General features: G+C 37.5%; 1 protein-coding gene across 4 annotated transcripts in view; it reads left to right on the top strand.

Moving 5' to 3' along the window:
- Window positions 1–15,927, top strand: part of LOC123774555 (probable serine incorporator) — a 36,360-nt gene extending 20,433 nt beyond the window's left edge. For 3 of the 4 annotated variants that reach the window (XM_045768914.2, XM_045768913.2, XM_069304051.1), the window contains one exon: window positions 620–10,385. In XM_045768914.2, coding sequence (XP_045624870.2) covers window positions 620–1,395 — 776 coding nt within the window. In that variant the 3' untranslated portion in view covers window positions 1,396–10,385. Of the gene's footprint in view, window positions 1–619; window positions 10,386–14,856 lie in introns of those variants that run through there. The other variant, XM_045768915.2, reaches the window with a different exon arrangement.
- Window positions 15,928–17,843: the final 1,916 nt, after the last annotated feature.

The raw sequence follows: 17,843 nt of genomic DNA on the forward strand, positions 1-17,843 counted from the left end.
ATTTCAGATTTGATGAAGTTTCACGTTTGTATTATTTTTATATCATTTTAGTGGGGATTTCTGAGAGGGTTCCCTTTTGGTGGTTCTCAGAGTTATCTGCCTGGTTAACTCCGAGCCTAAGTACTCCACCAGACCCTTTGAGTCACAAGTGCCTTTTGGGGACCAGGATCAAAATCTGGTATGTTACCTGGATTAGGAGGACTCCAGGTGGGTAGCTTGAACATATTTCAAGGGAACCCACACACACAAAAAAAGTGTTTCAATATGTTCAACACTGGATTTTGTATTTAATTTTGGACGGCTTTCTTTAATATCCTCCAGTTGTATACTCTTGTGGAGCCTACCTAGGCCCTCGAGACTGCCTTTGATTTTCCTTCCTTTAAGGATGGGTCCGTCTGTTCCATATGCCACCCTTGAACTTTTATTTTTCTTGGCTTTGGTGATGGGTATCAAGGTAATTGAATTGTACAGTATTCTTTGTTGTGCCTTCTTAGAGTTTCTTCCTTAATTAAAATGATGCATTTTTGCATATCTATATTTTTGGTAATTTTTATAAAAAAATATTTTGATGATTTTTATAAAAATATGTTGCATATTATTGGGACTTTTATACTTTCAGGGCCCAAAGATGTCCGTCTACGACTCCTCCACTCTTCCCTTGTTTCACTCTATGTCATTTACCTTACTTGGAGTGCCATTGCAAGTGCTCCTCGCAAATACCAAAGGTATGAAAGTGAAACGCATCCTATTTGGATCGGTGTAGGGCATGATGTACGGGATACTGTGCCAGAGCAGGAGTATTATTGTGGTCCAGATGGGGAAGAAGAATCCTGGGCAGATGAAGTCCTTCCCTATGTGAGTTTGGTAATTACGTTTGTTTTGGTTATGTATTCTGCTGTTGGTACAGCATCCCCTGATAACTGTCAGGCCATTGAATTTCCAAGTTGTCCTTCACATCAGAGTGTTCAACGCCATGATGTTGAGGACATTGGAGGACAGAAAGTGATTCGGAATGAAAGTAATGAATTAGCCTACAGTTATCCATTATTTCATGTCATGGTTGGTCTTGCTACTCTATTCCTTATGATGAGCCTTACAGACTGGTATACACCATCCACTGCTAGACTAATTACATTTGGTCGGTCAGGGTCAGCTGTTTGGATCAAAATATGTTCCAGTTGGGTATGCCTCCTGATCTATCTCACAGTAACACTCTTTCCTTCAATGCTTCCTAACAAAAATGTCCGAAGTGGCTCATTCCATGGAACTATTAGTAATGGATATGCAGGTAGCTTTCGGGGCAGTTCCAAAAGTTTGGATGACGATGATGAAGCAGCTGTCCCCCTCTCTCCAAGTAAGCCATCTGCCACAGTCCACCAGGAGACAACTGTTTAATTCTTTGACTGCAACAGTCGATGAATGTCTCCCAGATTCATAAAAATGGCTTTCCTGTTCTGATGCATAGGGTTATATCCCTGAGAATTGAAGCATGAGTCGAGCAGAGTCCAGCCTGTGTACGAATGGAAACTGGTGACAGCAACTACTGGTATTGTAGTTAAATAACCTGTTTATTTATATTTTAGATGCAGGTGAGCAGTACTTGAATAAGTACTACATAGTTCTTTATGTAATGATTACATAGTTCTGTATGTAATCAATCTTCAGAACAAAGGGTCCAAATCAATTACATGTAGTAGTCATTTCCCTGTTTATGAGATGAACTCACATGATTCCTAACTAATGATATTCAAACATTTCTCAATATAGCTTCCTTTGGTTTTAATATTCAAAGTGCACTTCTCAAAATGATTCACACTTTAGACATAAAACTATGCAGCCAAAGGGTTAAGGTTTAAAAAAATGTGGTGCTGTATTCATAGGTTATGTTATAATTTATTAGCAAATAACCAATTTGGTGCTATAGCAAGAGAATATATCTCATTTATTACACTTGGAATTATATGATGCTATAAGTTTGGCATCTCTTTATTCATATTTGATTTGGTATAATCAAGTGACATTGTAAGTCAATCACCAGAACAGAAACACAACTTTTGTTAAGTCAGGTCTCTGAATTAAGGGGACTTGGTCACTCTAATAGTTATAATCCAACTGGTCCATGCCTGATATCATTCACATACTAAGTTCCATGGACTTATTATCCAACCATTACAAAAGACTTTAAATGACCTCGTCAAATAATGTGGGCAGCGAGACAATGTAAAGTCTAGCGCTACCATCAGTTGGGCAACTTGCTATACTGTAGTACAAGACATGTCCCACATATTCAACACTTCCTTCAAGCAATAATTAGAAACCCATGGAATGCCAGTTATCTCTATAAACTACCACTACCAGATCCAAACTTCCTTGACTGCCACCAGTTGACAACACCGGCTACCACAACAGTGTTGGAGATTCTGGAAAGCTTCAGCTAGCACCTGATCTACTCTTATTCAACTATTGTGGTTCAATGCCTCCTTCTCATTAGCTTTTTCATTGTTCAACTTTGTTCCAAGCTACTTCCCTAGGCATTGTAGCATTTGCTACTGCAGCCATTGAACCTCTCTCTGCTTCTTTGCAATGCAGTGTCAGACACATTTATAGCACTTAATCTGCAGATGGGCTGTCCTTGAGCATTTGCAGTGGTCTGGTTGATCACTGTCATTGCTCTTATCCTCTCCATTTTATGTGCTTCACTCCATGTTTTGACTAAATTATTTCCTTTTGTGCTCTTTTTGATTTTAGAAGCTGGCTCTCATATTGGACAGCACCATACCCTGCTTCATTGCCCAGTGGTTCTTGTGTTGTGGGCAAGAAGCCTGACAGTTGAGTGGACAGCGCTTCGGATTCATAGTCCTGAGGTTCCGGGTTCGATCCCCGGTGGAGGCGGAAACAAATGGGCAGAGTTTCTTTCACCCTGAAGGCCCTGTTAACCTAGTAGTAAATAGGTACCTGAGAGTTGGACAGCTGCTACGGGCTGCTTCCTGGGGGGGGGTGTAACAAAAAGGAGGCCTGGTCGAGGACCATGCCGCAAGGACGCTAAGCCCCGAAACCATCTCAAGAAGGGGGGATTAGTTAGTGAGGCTTCAAAAGCCTCCATTTTAGCCACAAGTGCATGGCCATCCTTTTGTTTTCGTGGCCTGTTTTGATTCCCTATGATAGTTGTTATTCTAATTCTGCCTGGATTGTACATCTCTGTGTTGTTGTATTTGAGTGTCCTGTTCTTGCCCAGAGGCTTTCTTACATATTCCTCGGATGCTTTACTCCTATTCCAAGGTTTGTTTTCCCAATTGTTGTGTTACGTAGTTCAGTTGATCAGCCCATGGTTTTTCCTGATGTTCATGTTCTTTGCCATTCTGACTGCACCCTTTTCAGCCATGGCTAACAGTGCCATTGTGGGTTCTTGAGAATGCATCTACATCATGGCTGCTGCACTTGTAAGTTCCTAATTGTGACTGTGAGGAAGGGACCTTAGCTTGAAAATGGAATATTGAAAGTATAAAACTGATACCAAGTCAGTACCTAAATTTCTCTGACCCTCTCTTTTTGTCTCAGATTCTGTGTACTCACCTATTTGTGCTTGTGGGGGTTGAACTTTGACTCTTTGGTCCCCCCTCTCAACTGGCAATCAACTGGTGTACAGATTCCTGAGCCTACTGGGCTCTGTCATATCTACATTTGAAACTGTGTATGGAGTCAGCCTCCACCACATCACTGCTTAATGCATTCCATCTGTTGTCACACAATAGGTGTGTGTGTGTTTGGGGTGATCATTGCATTAAATGGGATTTATCAGCTCCGTATGTGTTGTGGTAATCGGTTTTACTATCTGGTGCTTTTTGGTTTAATTTGTTTTTAGTTTCCAATTATTGCTTGAAGAGTATGTTGATTGTGTGAGATATATCTTTTAATAATAATCTGCTCTACTGTATGAGTTGGTTAACTGATGGTGGATTGAAATACTCAGTTATATGGCAAGGTCATTTTAAACGTCTCCTGTAATAGTGGGGGTTTTAAGTTTGTGGAGCCAGGTGGTGTGTATGATGTCCCAAGGTGTCTGGTTGCCTCGTGGTCATGAGACCAGAGTAATGACTCAAAAAAAGAATGTGTCACATATTTAATGTTAACATTTTCCTCCATGTAATTGTATGGTATGGATATTATTAGGTTTTTATGACGATGTTAATGGCCATAGAAGTTGTACCAAGGAAACACATTGACTAGTATATGAACTAAGCTTGTGTATATACTGTACTCTCTCCAGTTACACACATGTCTCGGTTATATCGTTTGCTCTAGGAGCGCCTAATCAGCACTTTATTTTTTCCTTAAAATCTGTCATGCTAGTTAATTCTCTCTCTTAATTTTAAAGCTTTATTGCTTGAAATAGTACAAAGCTTTAAATCAAGCAAATGCTAGAAAATGCTGCATGCATATAGTTTTACTAAATATTCAGCATGAAAGAGATGGCATAAGATTAAAAGATAATTTATTGTTAGTATATATAGTAATCCATGAATGTATTTTTATTAAGCAGTGGAAGAAGTGTAATGACTGGGTCTGTCTTTATGGCTCTTAATGACAGAATCCGGAGAAACAGGTTCATTTAACATTTCATTATCTGCATATCCTTTACCGAGTAATTATTGTGAAGTTTCAGCAAGGGGCGGTAATGTAATAAGGCAGTATGGTACAGCCAAATTATTGCTTATTACCCGAAATGAATACAGTATATGATCTGAAGTCAACGTATTGCTGGTGGTTATCTCGGTGTATGTTGTGATTCAACTGACAAAACTGGATTGTGTGTGTGTGTGTGAATGTTTTGTTACTTTACACGGATGTTATATTGTACCAAATAGGGTTAATAAAATATATTGTATAATTATTGGTTAAATATTTATATCAGATCATTGTTGCCATATTTTTTTTTATTTAAAATAAGTTGTTGAAGAATGCAAAAATATTCATTGTCCTTGGTTTAGTCATCTGTATTGATTAATTATTTGCATTTCATTCCGAGATTACATTTTAAATATTTTCAAGATTTTTTACTTGTCGTAACAATTTTGTAAACTCGGTGGATGACATTTTCTGTTTTCTTTAAGAATACGCAAAACAAACCATTACTTATAAAATTAAGTTTGTATTTGTTAAATTTTGTTTTATTTCTGAATATTTGTAGCTTGTTTTCTCATGACAATTTTATTATGTACTGTGTTAGTCATTTCTGATTGTCATTTACCAAACTACTTTTAGAAACTTAGTACAATACCTGTACATGCCATTTAATTCAAGGAGTTAGATTCCTGGACATGCTGTGAATTTACCAGATCTATATACAGTATTATATATTAAAAATGTAAGGACAAAATTCAAAACATAAGTTCCTGAGATCTCCAGACCACTTCCTCATTCCCCACAAAATAAAATGAGGGAAAAATATAATGCTACAAAATTTTAAGTAGCAACAATTAACCTGCCTGACGTGTAGAGAAGCGTTAATGTATAAAATATAGGGTATATGCCCTCAATGGTGCAAGCCTTACAGTAGTTTCTTAATCTAGTGATCTTTAAATGTTGTTCTGAATTTGTCTTTATATAACCAACCATCAGGAGCAGTGAAGTCTGTGGTTCATATGTTTGACAGTTTGAAATTCACATTTTTCTTTCCTTTTCTTTGACAATGGTCCTTGACAATTCAACTCAATGATGCTGTTGATTTTCAGTCCAGATCATCAGAGCTCAGTCTTCATAACTGGATTTCTTAATTGTCCTCAGGTCAGGACTGCCACCTCTTTTCTCATCTTCAGTTAGAAGGATCTTTTATTTTCCAATTTAAAACTGTATCAATATATATTTTGCTTTGAAGTTTATGCGATACGACTTTAACAAATTGTATTTTATTGATTTAAGTTTTTAGTAATCGATATGTTGGCACCAGTGACCCAGATATTGCAATGCCATGTATAATAAACCAGTCAGTTTCCTAGCCATCTCTCTTAGCTTAGTTTGATTTCTTTGGCAAGATCTTGGTGTTTCATTGAATCTCATATCATGCTTTAGTACTGTAGTTTACCCCCCCAGCTGTTACCTTCTCATGAATCTATTTTAATTTATCTTCACTCTTGCAGTATCAGACTGAATTTTTCAGATTATAGTGGCTGATTTTTTCTGTTTAGATTTGATGTCTAAATTTCAGCCACTTTATCATGACTTTGTCCACACAGTGCACCTGCATTAATTAATGATTATAAGCAAATATTTAAGCAAGTATTTCTCTATGTCTTGGTCATTCCAAAATGAAGAGACAGTAAAATGCCTAATATTTAGGAAAGATATATTATTTACCATTCTTTAGTACTGTACTGTATTTCTGTACTATGTATACAGAAAAATGGACAAGTTGACATTATTGACTTAATGTGCTTTACTCATTAGAACTTAGTGTGGCAAAACATTTTAGCAACTAAGTATTCCATTTTATCCTTTATCTTTAACATTATTTTAACTATCAGTGTTGACACTGTATTTACTACTTGTGCCTGCAGGATTGAACATGTTAGCTCTTAGACCCCATTTTTCTAACTGTCAGTTGTCTAATGCACTGATTCTCAACCTATTTTTCCTCTTATCATATCTACTGCATATATTTCTCTCTCCCGCATAAACACATTCCAGGATGCAGCCTGTGGCAGCATGTCTAACTCCCAGAAATCATTTTACTACTAAGTGAATAGGGACATCAGGTGAAAGAAACTTTTTTTTATACTGTACTGTATACTAATAAAAAGTAAATGAAAAATAGGATGCACTGAATGGATAGCATTGAGCTTTTTAAGGACAGTCAGCAAGGCTATGTTATATAATGCTGCACCGAAGGCATTGCCATTATGCTAGAAGTAACACTTGAATTCTCTCCTGTAATGTTTTCCCAGACAACCGAGTCATAGTATTAATGACTGTGTTTATAAGTTAATAGATGTTATCATAATATATAATACATATTATTATGTAATAAGGAGTTGTACATGTACTTTTAGCTTTTTATTGATTATTACATTGGTCTGGTTTGCTATTCATTCATGCAAGTCTTTTTATGCTTAGATTAACTATGTCAAAGTTAAAGTACTATTATTGCATGTTCCATAATGGAATTCCGTGCACTACACACAGTGCTTGTATTCATTTGTAAGCTTTGCTAAATTTAACACAAAGTATGAAGGGCTTTTTCACTACTGCTCACAAGATGGGTATGGGGTGCATAATAAATAACTGATTGGCCTTCCTCATTTGTTAATTTATAGAATCTCACTAAGTAGGGATAAAAGGCTTGAAATGGTATAAAATACATTTCACCTATAGTTATTCTACTTATCCATTGTCAAGTATGCATTAATAAAGTGAATTAAATATGTTGATATATAGTGCCATTGCATGAAGTGGCTTTTATAATCATACACAGCACTTCTTAATGCTTGCAGCTCTAAATAGTTGCATATATTTAGTTGTATTTACTAAGGAAAGTTTTGTGCAGCTAATGCAATCAACATCATGTTGGTTGTCAAAAGCCATGTTGCTTTTGCTAAATGTCTATACAGTACTGTACTTGTATCTTCCTCTTTTCAGGTAATTATGTTTTGATACAAAAATGCTTCCAGCATACATCTATGTAATGTTATAAGTGGTACAAATCTGAGACAGTTTTTTTTACATTTAGTCAAAGCAGCCATGTTGAGAGTTACGTAAAGATATCAGGCAGCATATATAAAACTCGGTAAAATGCTGCTTGTCTGCTTTAAGTCAACTCCAGACCCATATATGGCATATACATTCTTCTGTCAACTTAGCTATCAGTTTATGTTAGCAGTTAGGTCTGTCTTTAATGCATTTACCAATTTAAGGGAATATCACTAGTTAGCAGTTGTACACAAAGGCAAAATAATATTTATAGATATTAATTTTTCAAGAAACTAATTTTCTAATTAGAAAATATAAAACTAATTAGAAAATTAGAAACTAATATCTAATTTGTAGATACTAATCTTCAAGAAACAACAAACATTATCAAGAACCTATGGCCGATATCTATAGTTTGCCTCCAAACTGATGTGTCTTCCTGTGGATATGAAAATTTTATCTTCCTCCTCAGACTTAACAATAACTCTTTCAGGAATGGGCCTCACTCTGACATTACTGGTTTCTTTAATTAGTCACCAAATAAGACGAGCCATTTATTGTTTGACTAGAATCAGTTACCTGACTCTAATACAGTGTGACAGTTATAAGGATACATAATGCTGGATTCCTATTATCAAACTGGTATGATTGAGGATTTTAGTTGAAGAGGATATAAATTTTATTACATATTCTCTAGACCATAATGCATATAATTTGTAGCTAAATTATACTGTATCAACAAATTTTGTTTCTATATATTTTGCAGAGCACATAGTAAATTTTTTTTTGTTAGAAAATGTCAAAGTTATAGATTGGGCTTGATCTATTATCCTTTGATATATAAATAAGATTACATTACTCAGATGAAGAACTGAACTTAATAATTCAGAAATTATTATAATTTTCTACTCGTGTTTTGCATTTGTTGTTCTACAGAAATTTGATAGTATTGTTTATGTATTAAATAGTTGTGTAATAATTGTGTTCCTCTCATTGTGCACTTTGTTTTCAATAGATGACAGGTAAATTATTATAGATACTTGTAATGCTAAAAATCCAAATAATTTAGATTTATGATGTTTTGATTATATTGGAATTTTCAGTTTAAAAACTCATGTTTATTGACATTCTTTTGTTTTAATATTCTTTTCTTTAATGATGTACCAATAGTATATATTTTTCTGCATGTTATTTCACCTACAAAAGTGTTGAGTTACAAAGAGACACCACAGATCTGATAGGAAAGAGATTTAATCATCACTACCGCCACCCGTGTTCAATATTTACCATGATCCACAACGTACTCCATTTAATGTAATCCTCCATGAGCTGCGTTTAGCGTGATCCTTGCACCACTTAGTGGTTGGGGTCATGAGTCTTCTTCCTCTCTGAATTACTCTACCAACATCACCAGACCAGTATTGGAGAGAGGTGTAGTACCAGCAATATAAGAAGACATCTATGATATTGGATGCGTGGTAGTAATTTTCATTTATGGGACTGAAATGGTCCATCTCTATATAATAGACCTTATGTGATATTTCAGGGGATTATTTTTTGTTTTCAAATACTGCAGTGTACTGTACTGTATAACAGAAATTACTTTTATCAAAGGGACACTTCTTTGTAACTTGGTGTCAAGTTACAAAGGTGTCAAATAGATGTTTTATCAATTGTAAATAGCAATGCTGTATTATTGATAATACTGTGCTGAGTTATTATTTTTTTTTATTTATCACTATCCACATTACCAATACTATTTTAGGAGCCAGATTATTTCATTCAGGGTTTTGCAAGCTGGCAATAGATGATATTTTGTAATATATTTTCATTTAGTGAAACATACATTTTCAGCAAGACTTCCTTTACAGATGATACATTTGTTGTAAACTACAGTAAATACAGCATAAGTTTTATGAAAATGTATTTAATGTTAGGTGCACATTGCTATATATTATATATATATTATATAATATATATATATATATATATATATATATATATATATATATATATAATGAATTTTATTCATTCAGCATTCCATTCCATTAAAAAATTATATATGCTGTTTGTGATTAGTAGTGTATGTTGCAGTAAATAATGAAACAGCAGATAATGTAATAGATATACCACAGTTACTAATTTTGTATTGCAAGTTGTCCGATGTAGACCAGACCACACACTAGAAAGTGAAGGGACGATGACGTTTCTCAATCGACTTGAGAATGGTCCAGGACGGACCAAAACGTCGTTGTCCCTTCACCTTCTAGTGTGTGGTCTGGTCAACATACTTCAGCCACGTTATTGTGACTCATCGCCTGCATTGTCTGATGTAGTCTTTAAGCAAAGGATCTTACAAAATGGGAACATTTTTGTGTATTCGTTTATTACTGTACATTAATTATGGCTGAGGTTATTTCTATATAGATTTTGTAATTTTATTTTTATAATACATTTCCAAGTCATTAAGACTATTTTTTTAAACTAATTTTTTAACGCAATTGTGCTTCATGATGAAAATAATTGAGCCATACCTAATGTCATTTTTTTTTATCTACTGACAGTGATTTTGTAATCTATTTTTACTGAGAAATCATAAAGCTCTTGTAAAGGTAAAATTTGTTAGTAGTTATCTTAATTGGTGATTGTTTTACACTTACACACCAATATTGCTTAAGTGTCAATAAAATTATGAATCTCAATCCACTTTATGAATTATATCCCTTCTGTTTCATGAGGCATTTTAAATTTGACAACATTGTGGCATTTCTATAAAACAAGTGAAGAGTAAACCACACACCAGAACATGAGCCGACGACGACGTTTCGGTCTGGCTTGGACCATTATCAGTCGATTGCAATGGCAATCACATTGATAATCGAACGATTGCAAACCAATCACCTTTTATAGTCTCCGTGGTGCAGTGGTAAGACACTCGCCTGGCGTTCCGCGAGCGCTTTGTCATGTGTTCGTATCCTGGCCAGGGGAGGATTTACTGGGCGCAAATCCTTAACTGTAGCCTCTGTTTAGCGCAACAGTAAAATGTGTACTTGGTTGTAACAACGATTCTTCGCGGCGGGGATCGTGTTCCAGGGACCTGCCCGAAACGCTACACGTACTAGTGGCTAGACAAGAATGTAACAACTCTTGTATATATCTCAAAAAAAAAAAAAAATAATGGTCCAAGACGGATTGAAACGTTGTCGTCGTCCTCATCTTCTGGTGTGTGGTTTAGTCTTTATATCTTCAGCCACATTATTGTGACTCATTGTCTGCATAAAATAAGCATCATGTATGATAATCAGGTTGCATTGGACATTTTTCCATGTCCTGCCTACTCCACTATACCAGCCAGTTTCTTTGTGCAGAGAGGATGCCTCTATATTTGTTGATCACAATGAAAGTACACAAATTAGGATAATTGCAAGGTTAGTTTTCTTTTCACTAGAGAAAGAGTGTAGCAGTGCAAGAACACATGATGTGGTGGTTGAAGTGATGTGGTCATTTTGTTGTTCTTGGCATGTTTGCATGCAGATCATGCAGGATTCTTTGTTAAAAGTGACAAGGCATAGCAAAAGATTGTGAATTAATTTAATGTTGAAGAAAGTTTAAGATAATGTAGGAAAAAGTAAGATTATGACATTTGAATGTAGGAAATACTGTATTTTTAAACAGTAAATTGCAACTAACATGATTCTTTACGATTCTTCGCGGCAGGGGATCGTATTCCAGGGACCATAGGATTAAGGACTTGCCCGAAACGCTACGCTGTACTAGTGGCTGTACAAGAATGTAACAACTCTTGTATATATCTCAAAAAAAAAAAAAAAAAAAAAAAAAAACTGTTGAAGAGATATTGTGAGTGGTAGTACTATGTTATAAATACTTTGGAATAGTATCTTCCCTCATAGCCAGTGCATAGACATGGCATGAGGTGGTTTGAGTGCTTCATTGATCTAGAGATATATTGAGGTTGGCTTATAAAGCTCCTCTTCTGCCGTAAAATAATAAATGAGACTAAAATATAGGTCACTGAAGGTTTCACATTTTTCTTTATCATGCATGTTAACCATATAAGTATTATTCATTTTGTTACTTCTGAAAGTTTAATCTGCCCAGAAAGCATGCAGTTCTTAGGGTAGTAACATGCTTCTTTAGTGGTGGATAGGACTAAAACAGGAGATTTAGTGTGGTTCAGCTGAATCAATTGTAGGAATTTTTTTATGTGGGGAGGGGCTCCCCACAAAAAATTCAGTTTGCTCCCTGAAGCTATCCAAACTGACATGTTCCATATTAGTTTGGGGCCATCAGTCACAGGAGTTCTTTATGCCTACCAAAGACCACGAGCTCTCTGAGGGAACCACCTGGTTCCTTCAGAGAGGCACAGGGAGCAATGGCCTATAAGCACTCAACATTTAGAGTATGTCATACTTTCCATCGACTGGGGAGGGCACCCAGGAAGATAGGCAAAACAATATAAACCTCCAACTGGTGAAAATTGCAACCTATGTCCAAACAGAGCAAAATAACAACCTCAAAAAAAAAATGCAACACCTCTTCCAACTATGCGCATTCACTCGTTCAGCTCACCCCTTCAGTTCTTGACTGATGTGCCTGGTTGTTAGATGTCACCTCAGGCCTCGCCTTCCTGTTCTGGATTTTGCCGTGTGTGGCTGTACTGTACTAGCAGAGTGGGTGGTATGGAGGCCAGGTGTTCTTTATACGCGGGGCTGCGTGCACCTAGGGTGACCTTCGCTAGATGCCCTGTAAGAACTACCCTTGCATTTCAGGGTATAAGTACTCTTTTCCTGGGGCGTTTGGGACTCGCTCCGTCGTAGCTTAAGGAGAAATAAAATTTATACATTAAGAAATAAAATAAAATTTTACCCATTGGAGAGATATATAAATATAGGTTAGTAAACAATATGATATTCATCGCAACTATCAAATGTGGTTGTGGAATCAACCAGGCTGTGACTCATACGTCATGCTGCGAGCAGCCGCGTCCAACAGCCTGGTTGAGCAGTCCAACAACGAGGAGGCTTGGTCGACGACCGGGCCGCGGGGTCGCTAAGCCCCGGAATCACCTCAAGGTAAGGTAATGTGACCTATTCCCGTGGCCTTCCTCCTGTCACCGTAACATGAAGTGGAAGTCTTCCGTGTTTGGCGCCATTTTTTTATACTTTGGCTATATTAGATTAACTAATGGGCACTTAATGGAGCAGAGACCTGTTGCATCTTACTTTCAGAACTGCATATTGTCCTCAGGGCTAACTTAACAGCATTAGTAAAGGTCGATAATATTTAACATACAGTACATTTATTTTATTGGCAAGCCAAAAAGACTGGTGATAAAACATTAAAAACATGCTATAGAGCAGCACCTAATCAACGTTATAAATATTTGAACAATACACAAGGCTTGAAAAAACAATAATACTCGGTAAGCTACACAAATTAGATGGCACAGTATGAAATTACTACGAACTTATTATAACAAGTATTTACGGCATTTCTTTAAAGATAATTGCTTTAGTATTGGTTTGAAGTCAATGGTCTTCAAGGATGCCATTTTCCATGTATATGAGTGAAAGTCAGTTCAAATGATGCTGCCCCATTGTGCTACGAAGCAGATTTGTTATAATTTTTAGTCTTAAAAAAGAACGTTCTCCTGTTCAGTTGGTCACTATGTACATGAACACTCTGAGTGCAATTTCAACATTCGGGAATACAGATTTCAAATTGTCCAAAATTATTTTTCTGAACAGTGCAGAGAGTCACAATTTTCATCAAGAGCCATGTGGTGCTTGAGATGCTCACATTCATTTAAAAGGTCATCATAATTCTTTGTGATACATTTTAGCCAGATGCTCACATTTTGTCTTTAGTGCATCAGAAGCAATGATTTTTAATTCACTGAAGAAATAAAAGAGATTAACAAATTTATGAATAAGCCTCTGCACGTTTTGTCAGTTCAAAGATTAGAGTGGCCAGAATAGGGAGGAAAATTTCCACCTTGAATTTTTCGTTTTTAATGAGAAGTACCTCTTAGAAGACGCACACTTCGTTTTCGTTCCCGTTTTTCCCATTACTAATCTATTTAAACACATACTCTTGGCTTTGAATTCATATTCACTAAATTTTTCTCTAGTTTCCTGAAGATAAGTTTTCATAGACTTAAGAAGATTTGTGGCAACAAGGATGTTCACATCCTTTGATTGCAGGAACTTGTTTGTTTTGTTCATTCTTTCTAGCATGTAATTCCAATGAATTTTGAGAAAGATTGTTTCCATATTTTCATTTTTTTTTTGCTCAATCCTTCCGCCCCTCGCCTTGTATTCACTTGCTGTTCATTGTCAGCTGATAGAGAATCCAGTGCATGTTTTATTTTCTCGAAACCCCCCATACAGAGCAAGAACAGCATCAAAATGTGCTGACCATCGTGTGTCCTCTGAGCAATGTTGCTCCAGTAATAAAGAATCAGTTTCTTTATGCCTTATCAAATATGTTGTCATGCACTTTCGATGTTCTTCTCCATTTTCATGTTCTACAATAACATTGCTGTGCTTCCAGTCATTGAACTTCCAATGTAGCAAAGGGAGATTCTTTCTTAGACAATAGGCGACATGCAAAGTATTACACACAACCTTGGGACAGTGAATAGAGTAGCCGTTCATGTTTTACATACTCGCCATTCCGCAGTTCACGTTTGAACACATTGCCTGATAAATGCCTTGCCTTCATATTCTCTACTCCAGCTGTTTTATTCACTCTGCGTGAGTTTGAAAGATTTCTATCATGATTCTGATATGACGAGGGCCCACTAAGAATCCAGTAATGTTTTGGGTTAGTATAATTTATCTATCTATTTATTTATTCATTTATATACAAGAAGATACATTGGGGGTTAACAGAGAACATAGAAATTAAGTTGATTTTACATCACATTAATTTTCATCACATTCACATTCATTAATTTTACATCATTAATGTTCCATAGCCCCGGATATGTCTCTTGGATTCCAAACTTCTTTACTGTTACAGATTTGGGTATATTCTCTTGTAAAATGTCACCAGCAGCAGCAACAGGCAATGATGGTATGCCGGCTGCAAACTGGATGATTGGTAGCAGGAATGAACGAGCACACCTCTTGATGCATTCCCTCCTTCCAGGTCATTCCCGAAGGCACGGCTGAGCCGCCGTGCAGGAACGCCGTGGGCAGTGCGCCTCCGTCAGTAGACACCCGCACCTCCAGGAAGTAATAACTGTTTCAAGCCCCGCTCTCAGGACTTCGAGTTCCTAGAACCCTCTCAGGCAGCAAGAAGACTTCGACAGTCAACCAGTCGAGCTTCTAGAAAGTTACGAATAAGACTTCCAAGACCTCAGACTGGAGGTGAGCCTCACTGTCTTTGTGATCGTTGAGGCGGCACCATTACTATTTATTTATTTATTTATTTATATATACAAGAAGGTACATTGGGATTGTGAGGATATATAGCATAGTAATAACATTCTTGTAAAGCCACTAGTACGCGCAGCGTTTCGGGCAGGAATGTATGGCCCCCATTTCGACAGTATTAACTGTCGACTGACGGACTATTCGCTAGAAATTGTTTACTTTGCCGCATTTCTTTACTACATTATAAAAAAGATTAAAGTTTTAGCTAAACTTGAAGGATATTTAAAACTAATGCAGGTAGTCGCAAGTACTGTATTTGATTTAGATATTTATAGCCCCCCCCCATTCCCATCTACAGAAATTATTTTCAAAATACTATAATTGTCAGCCATTCTTTTTAATTGGTTATGTTCATAAAAGTCTATTTAAATTAATAGACTATTTAAACCATCATGTGATGTGAAAAGATACATTAATGAGGCTATTTTACTGGTTTTATTTTAGTAAGCTACCGATCAATGTAATTGATTTTCTACTGGTGTTGATGAAAATGCAATATATAATAATCAAGAAATTAAGAGCATATTATTTTGTTTATTATTTACATATACAAGAGTTCTTACATCCTTGTACAGCCACTAGCAACGCATAGCGTTTCGGGCAAATCCTTAATCCTGTGTTCCCCGTAATACGACCCGCCAAATTGTTTAACAACCAGGTATCCATTTTACTGTTGGGTAAACAGAGGCTACAGTTACAGGATTGACGCCCAGTCAATCCTCCCAGGCCAGGATACGAACCCAGGACAGAGCTCTCGCAAAACGCCGGGCGAGTGTCTTACCCCTACGCCACCGGGGACTACGTAGTTCCGTGGATTTAAATTATATTATAATTAAAATTTTAAATTAAAATTATTTTCATTTGATTTCCCATAGTCGAGTACAAAAAGCGTGTTAGGCTTATCGGGATTCGCCCAGGGCAACTACAGATGACCTTCCCTAGGCTACAACCCAACCACTTAGGCTGGACGGTAGAGCGACGGTCTCGCTTCATGCAGGTCGGCGTTCAATCCCCGACCGTCCAAGTGGTTGGGCACCATTCCTTCCTTCCCGGTCCCATCCCAAATCCTTATCCTGATCCCTTCCCAGTTGCTATATAGTTGTAATGGCTTGGCGGTTTCTCCTGATAATTTCCTCCCTTCCCTAGGCTGCAACTTATAACTGTTACCATACTCCCGGATATATGTTTATTGATTGCTAAGTGAACAGAGGCATCAGATGAAAGGAAGCGTGGCCGACTCTGTTCAGCCAGGAAACCTCCCTCGGTTGTGAGCCGAGGACGCAGGCCTATGCGCTATAGGTATTATATATAAACAGTCACTCGATATACTGCAAGAAAAGTGTTTTAATTACTAGGAGTTATTTGCTTTCGCCTTTGCATATATAAGGTTTAATATGTGTATTTGTGTTTTTCTTTAAGAATAATGAAGGATTGTTTTATCTTTGGAGTCTCTTAAGCATGTGGTAATGGAGGGCTTAGCAACAAATACATACATTTTGTTTAAATAGTCTGCCAATAATTCCTGTTAAACAGTTAAAAGCATCAATGAAGCTGATCTTTATCACCATCTAATTTTATTACTGTTGTTATATGCAGTAATTATGTTAACTCAAATTCTCTTTATATAGGTCTCTTAAGGTTTACTTTAGGAAACTTTACTAACTTAAATATGTCCAAAAAAAGAGAGCGTGTTTGTCTCTATCTGAGGCCGCTTGACCTCTTTCATCGGCCTTGCCCAGCTTTTGAAGATGGCGCATAGGGGGCGTGAGTGTCATAGACCAGTCGGGGTTGGCCCCCAGTGCCACATTTGAAGAAATATCGGCATCTTTCTCTCCCCCCCCCCCTCCCCTCCTCTGAATTTCATGAAGTCAAGTCTGAAATAGAGGAAGTGTTTCCCCATAGGTATGTAGCAGTTTCTTCGGTGTTTCGCATTAGTACGTTTTCTGAGCGAGGGATAGAAATGTGGCGAGGCAGAGAGACCCGGGCACAGCCGGGTACCCCCATCTCTTTGAATATAATTGGTTCCTACCTTGAGCTTAACGTTTCGTAAATAAATATTTTGAGTCATAGCTGGTTCATTAGTCAAAATTATTATTAAATGTCTGAATTATTTAACTATTTCTTTGGCTTGTTTATCGTAGAATAAAAATCTCTGACGGTACCTAAGATGTTTGTGTGAATGAGAGAGCCACATTTAAGAAAGGTCTAAGGTTAACGAGCTTAACCTTAATCACCAACCCCCGCCCCCCTCTCTTCCACTCTATCCCTCTTCCATCCATCCTCTCCCGTTTCTTCCTTCCATGTCCCTCTCCTATTCTCTTCCATCTTCCCATTTTTTATACCATCATCGTCAAGGTGTCCAAATTCACCAAATAAAATCATGCTGGATACGGTAGTGGTGTTTCGCGGAAAAAATATTTTGCAACTAGTGAGGCTGTAAAGCTTTGCCCCCCCCCCTGTTGGTGGCGGGGGAGCCATGCCCCCAGCTGGTGGTGGCGGGGGAGCCGTGCCCCCAGCTGGTGGTGGCAGGGGAGCCGTGCCCCCAGCTGGTGGTGGCAGGGGAGCCGTGCCCCCCAGCTGGTGGTGGCGGGGGGAGCCGTGCCCTCAGCTGGTGGTGACGGGGAAGCCGTGCCCCCAGCTGGTGGTGGCGGGGGAGCCGTGCCCCAGCTGGTGGTGACGGGGGGAGCCGTGCCCCCCAGC

This window comes from Procambarus clarkii, chromosome 51, assembly GCF_040958095.1.
Source record: "Procambarus clarkii isolate CNS0578487 chromosome 51, FALCON_Pclarkii_2.0, whole genome shotgun sequence".
NCBI classification, from domain to species: Eukaryota; Metazoa; Arthropoda; class Malacostraca; order Decapoda; family Cambaridae; genus Procambarus; species Procambarus clarkii.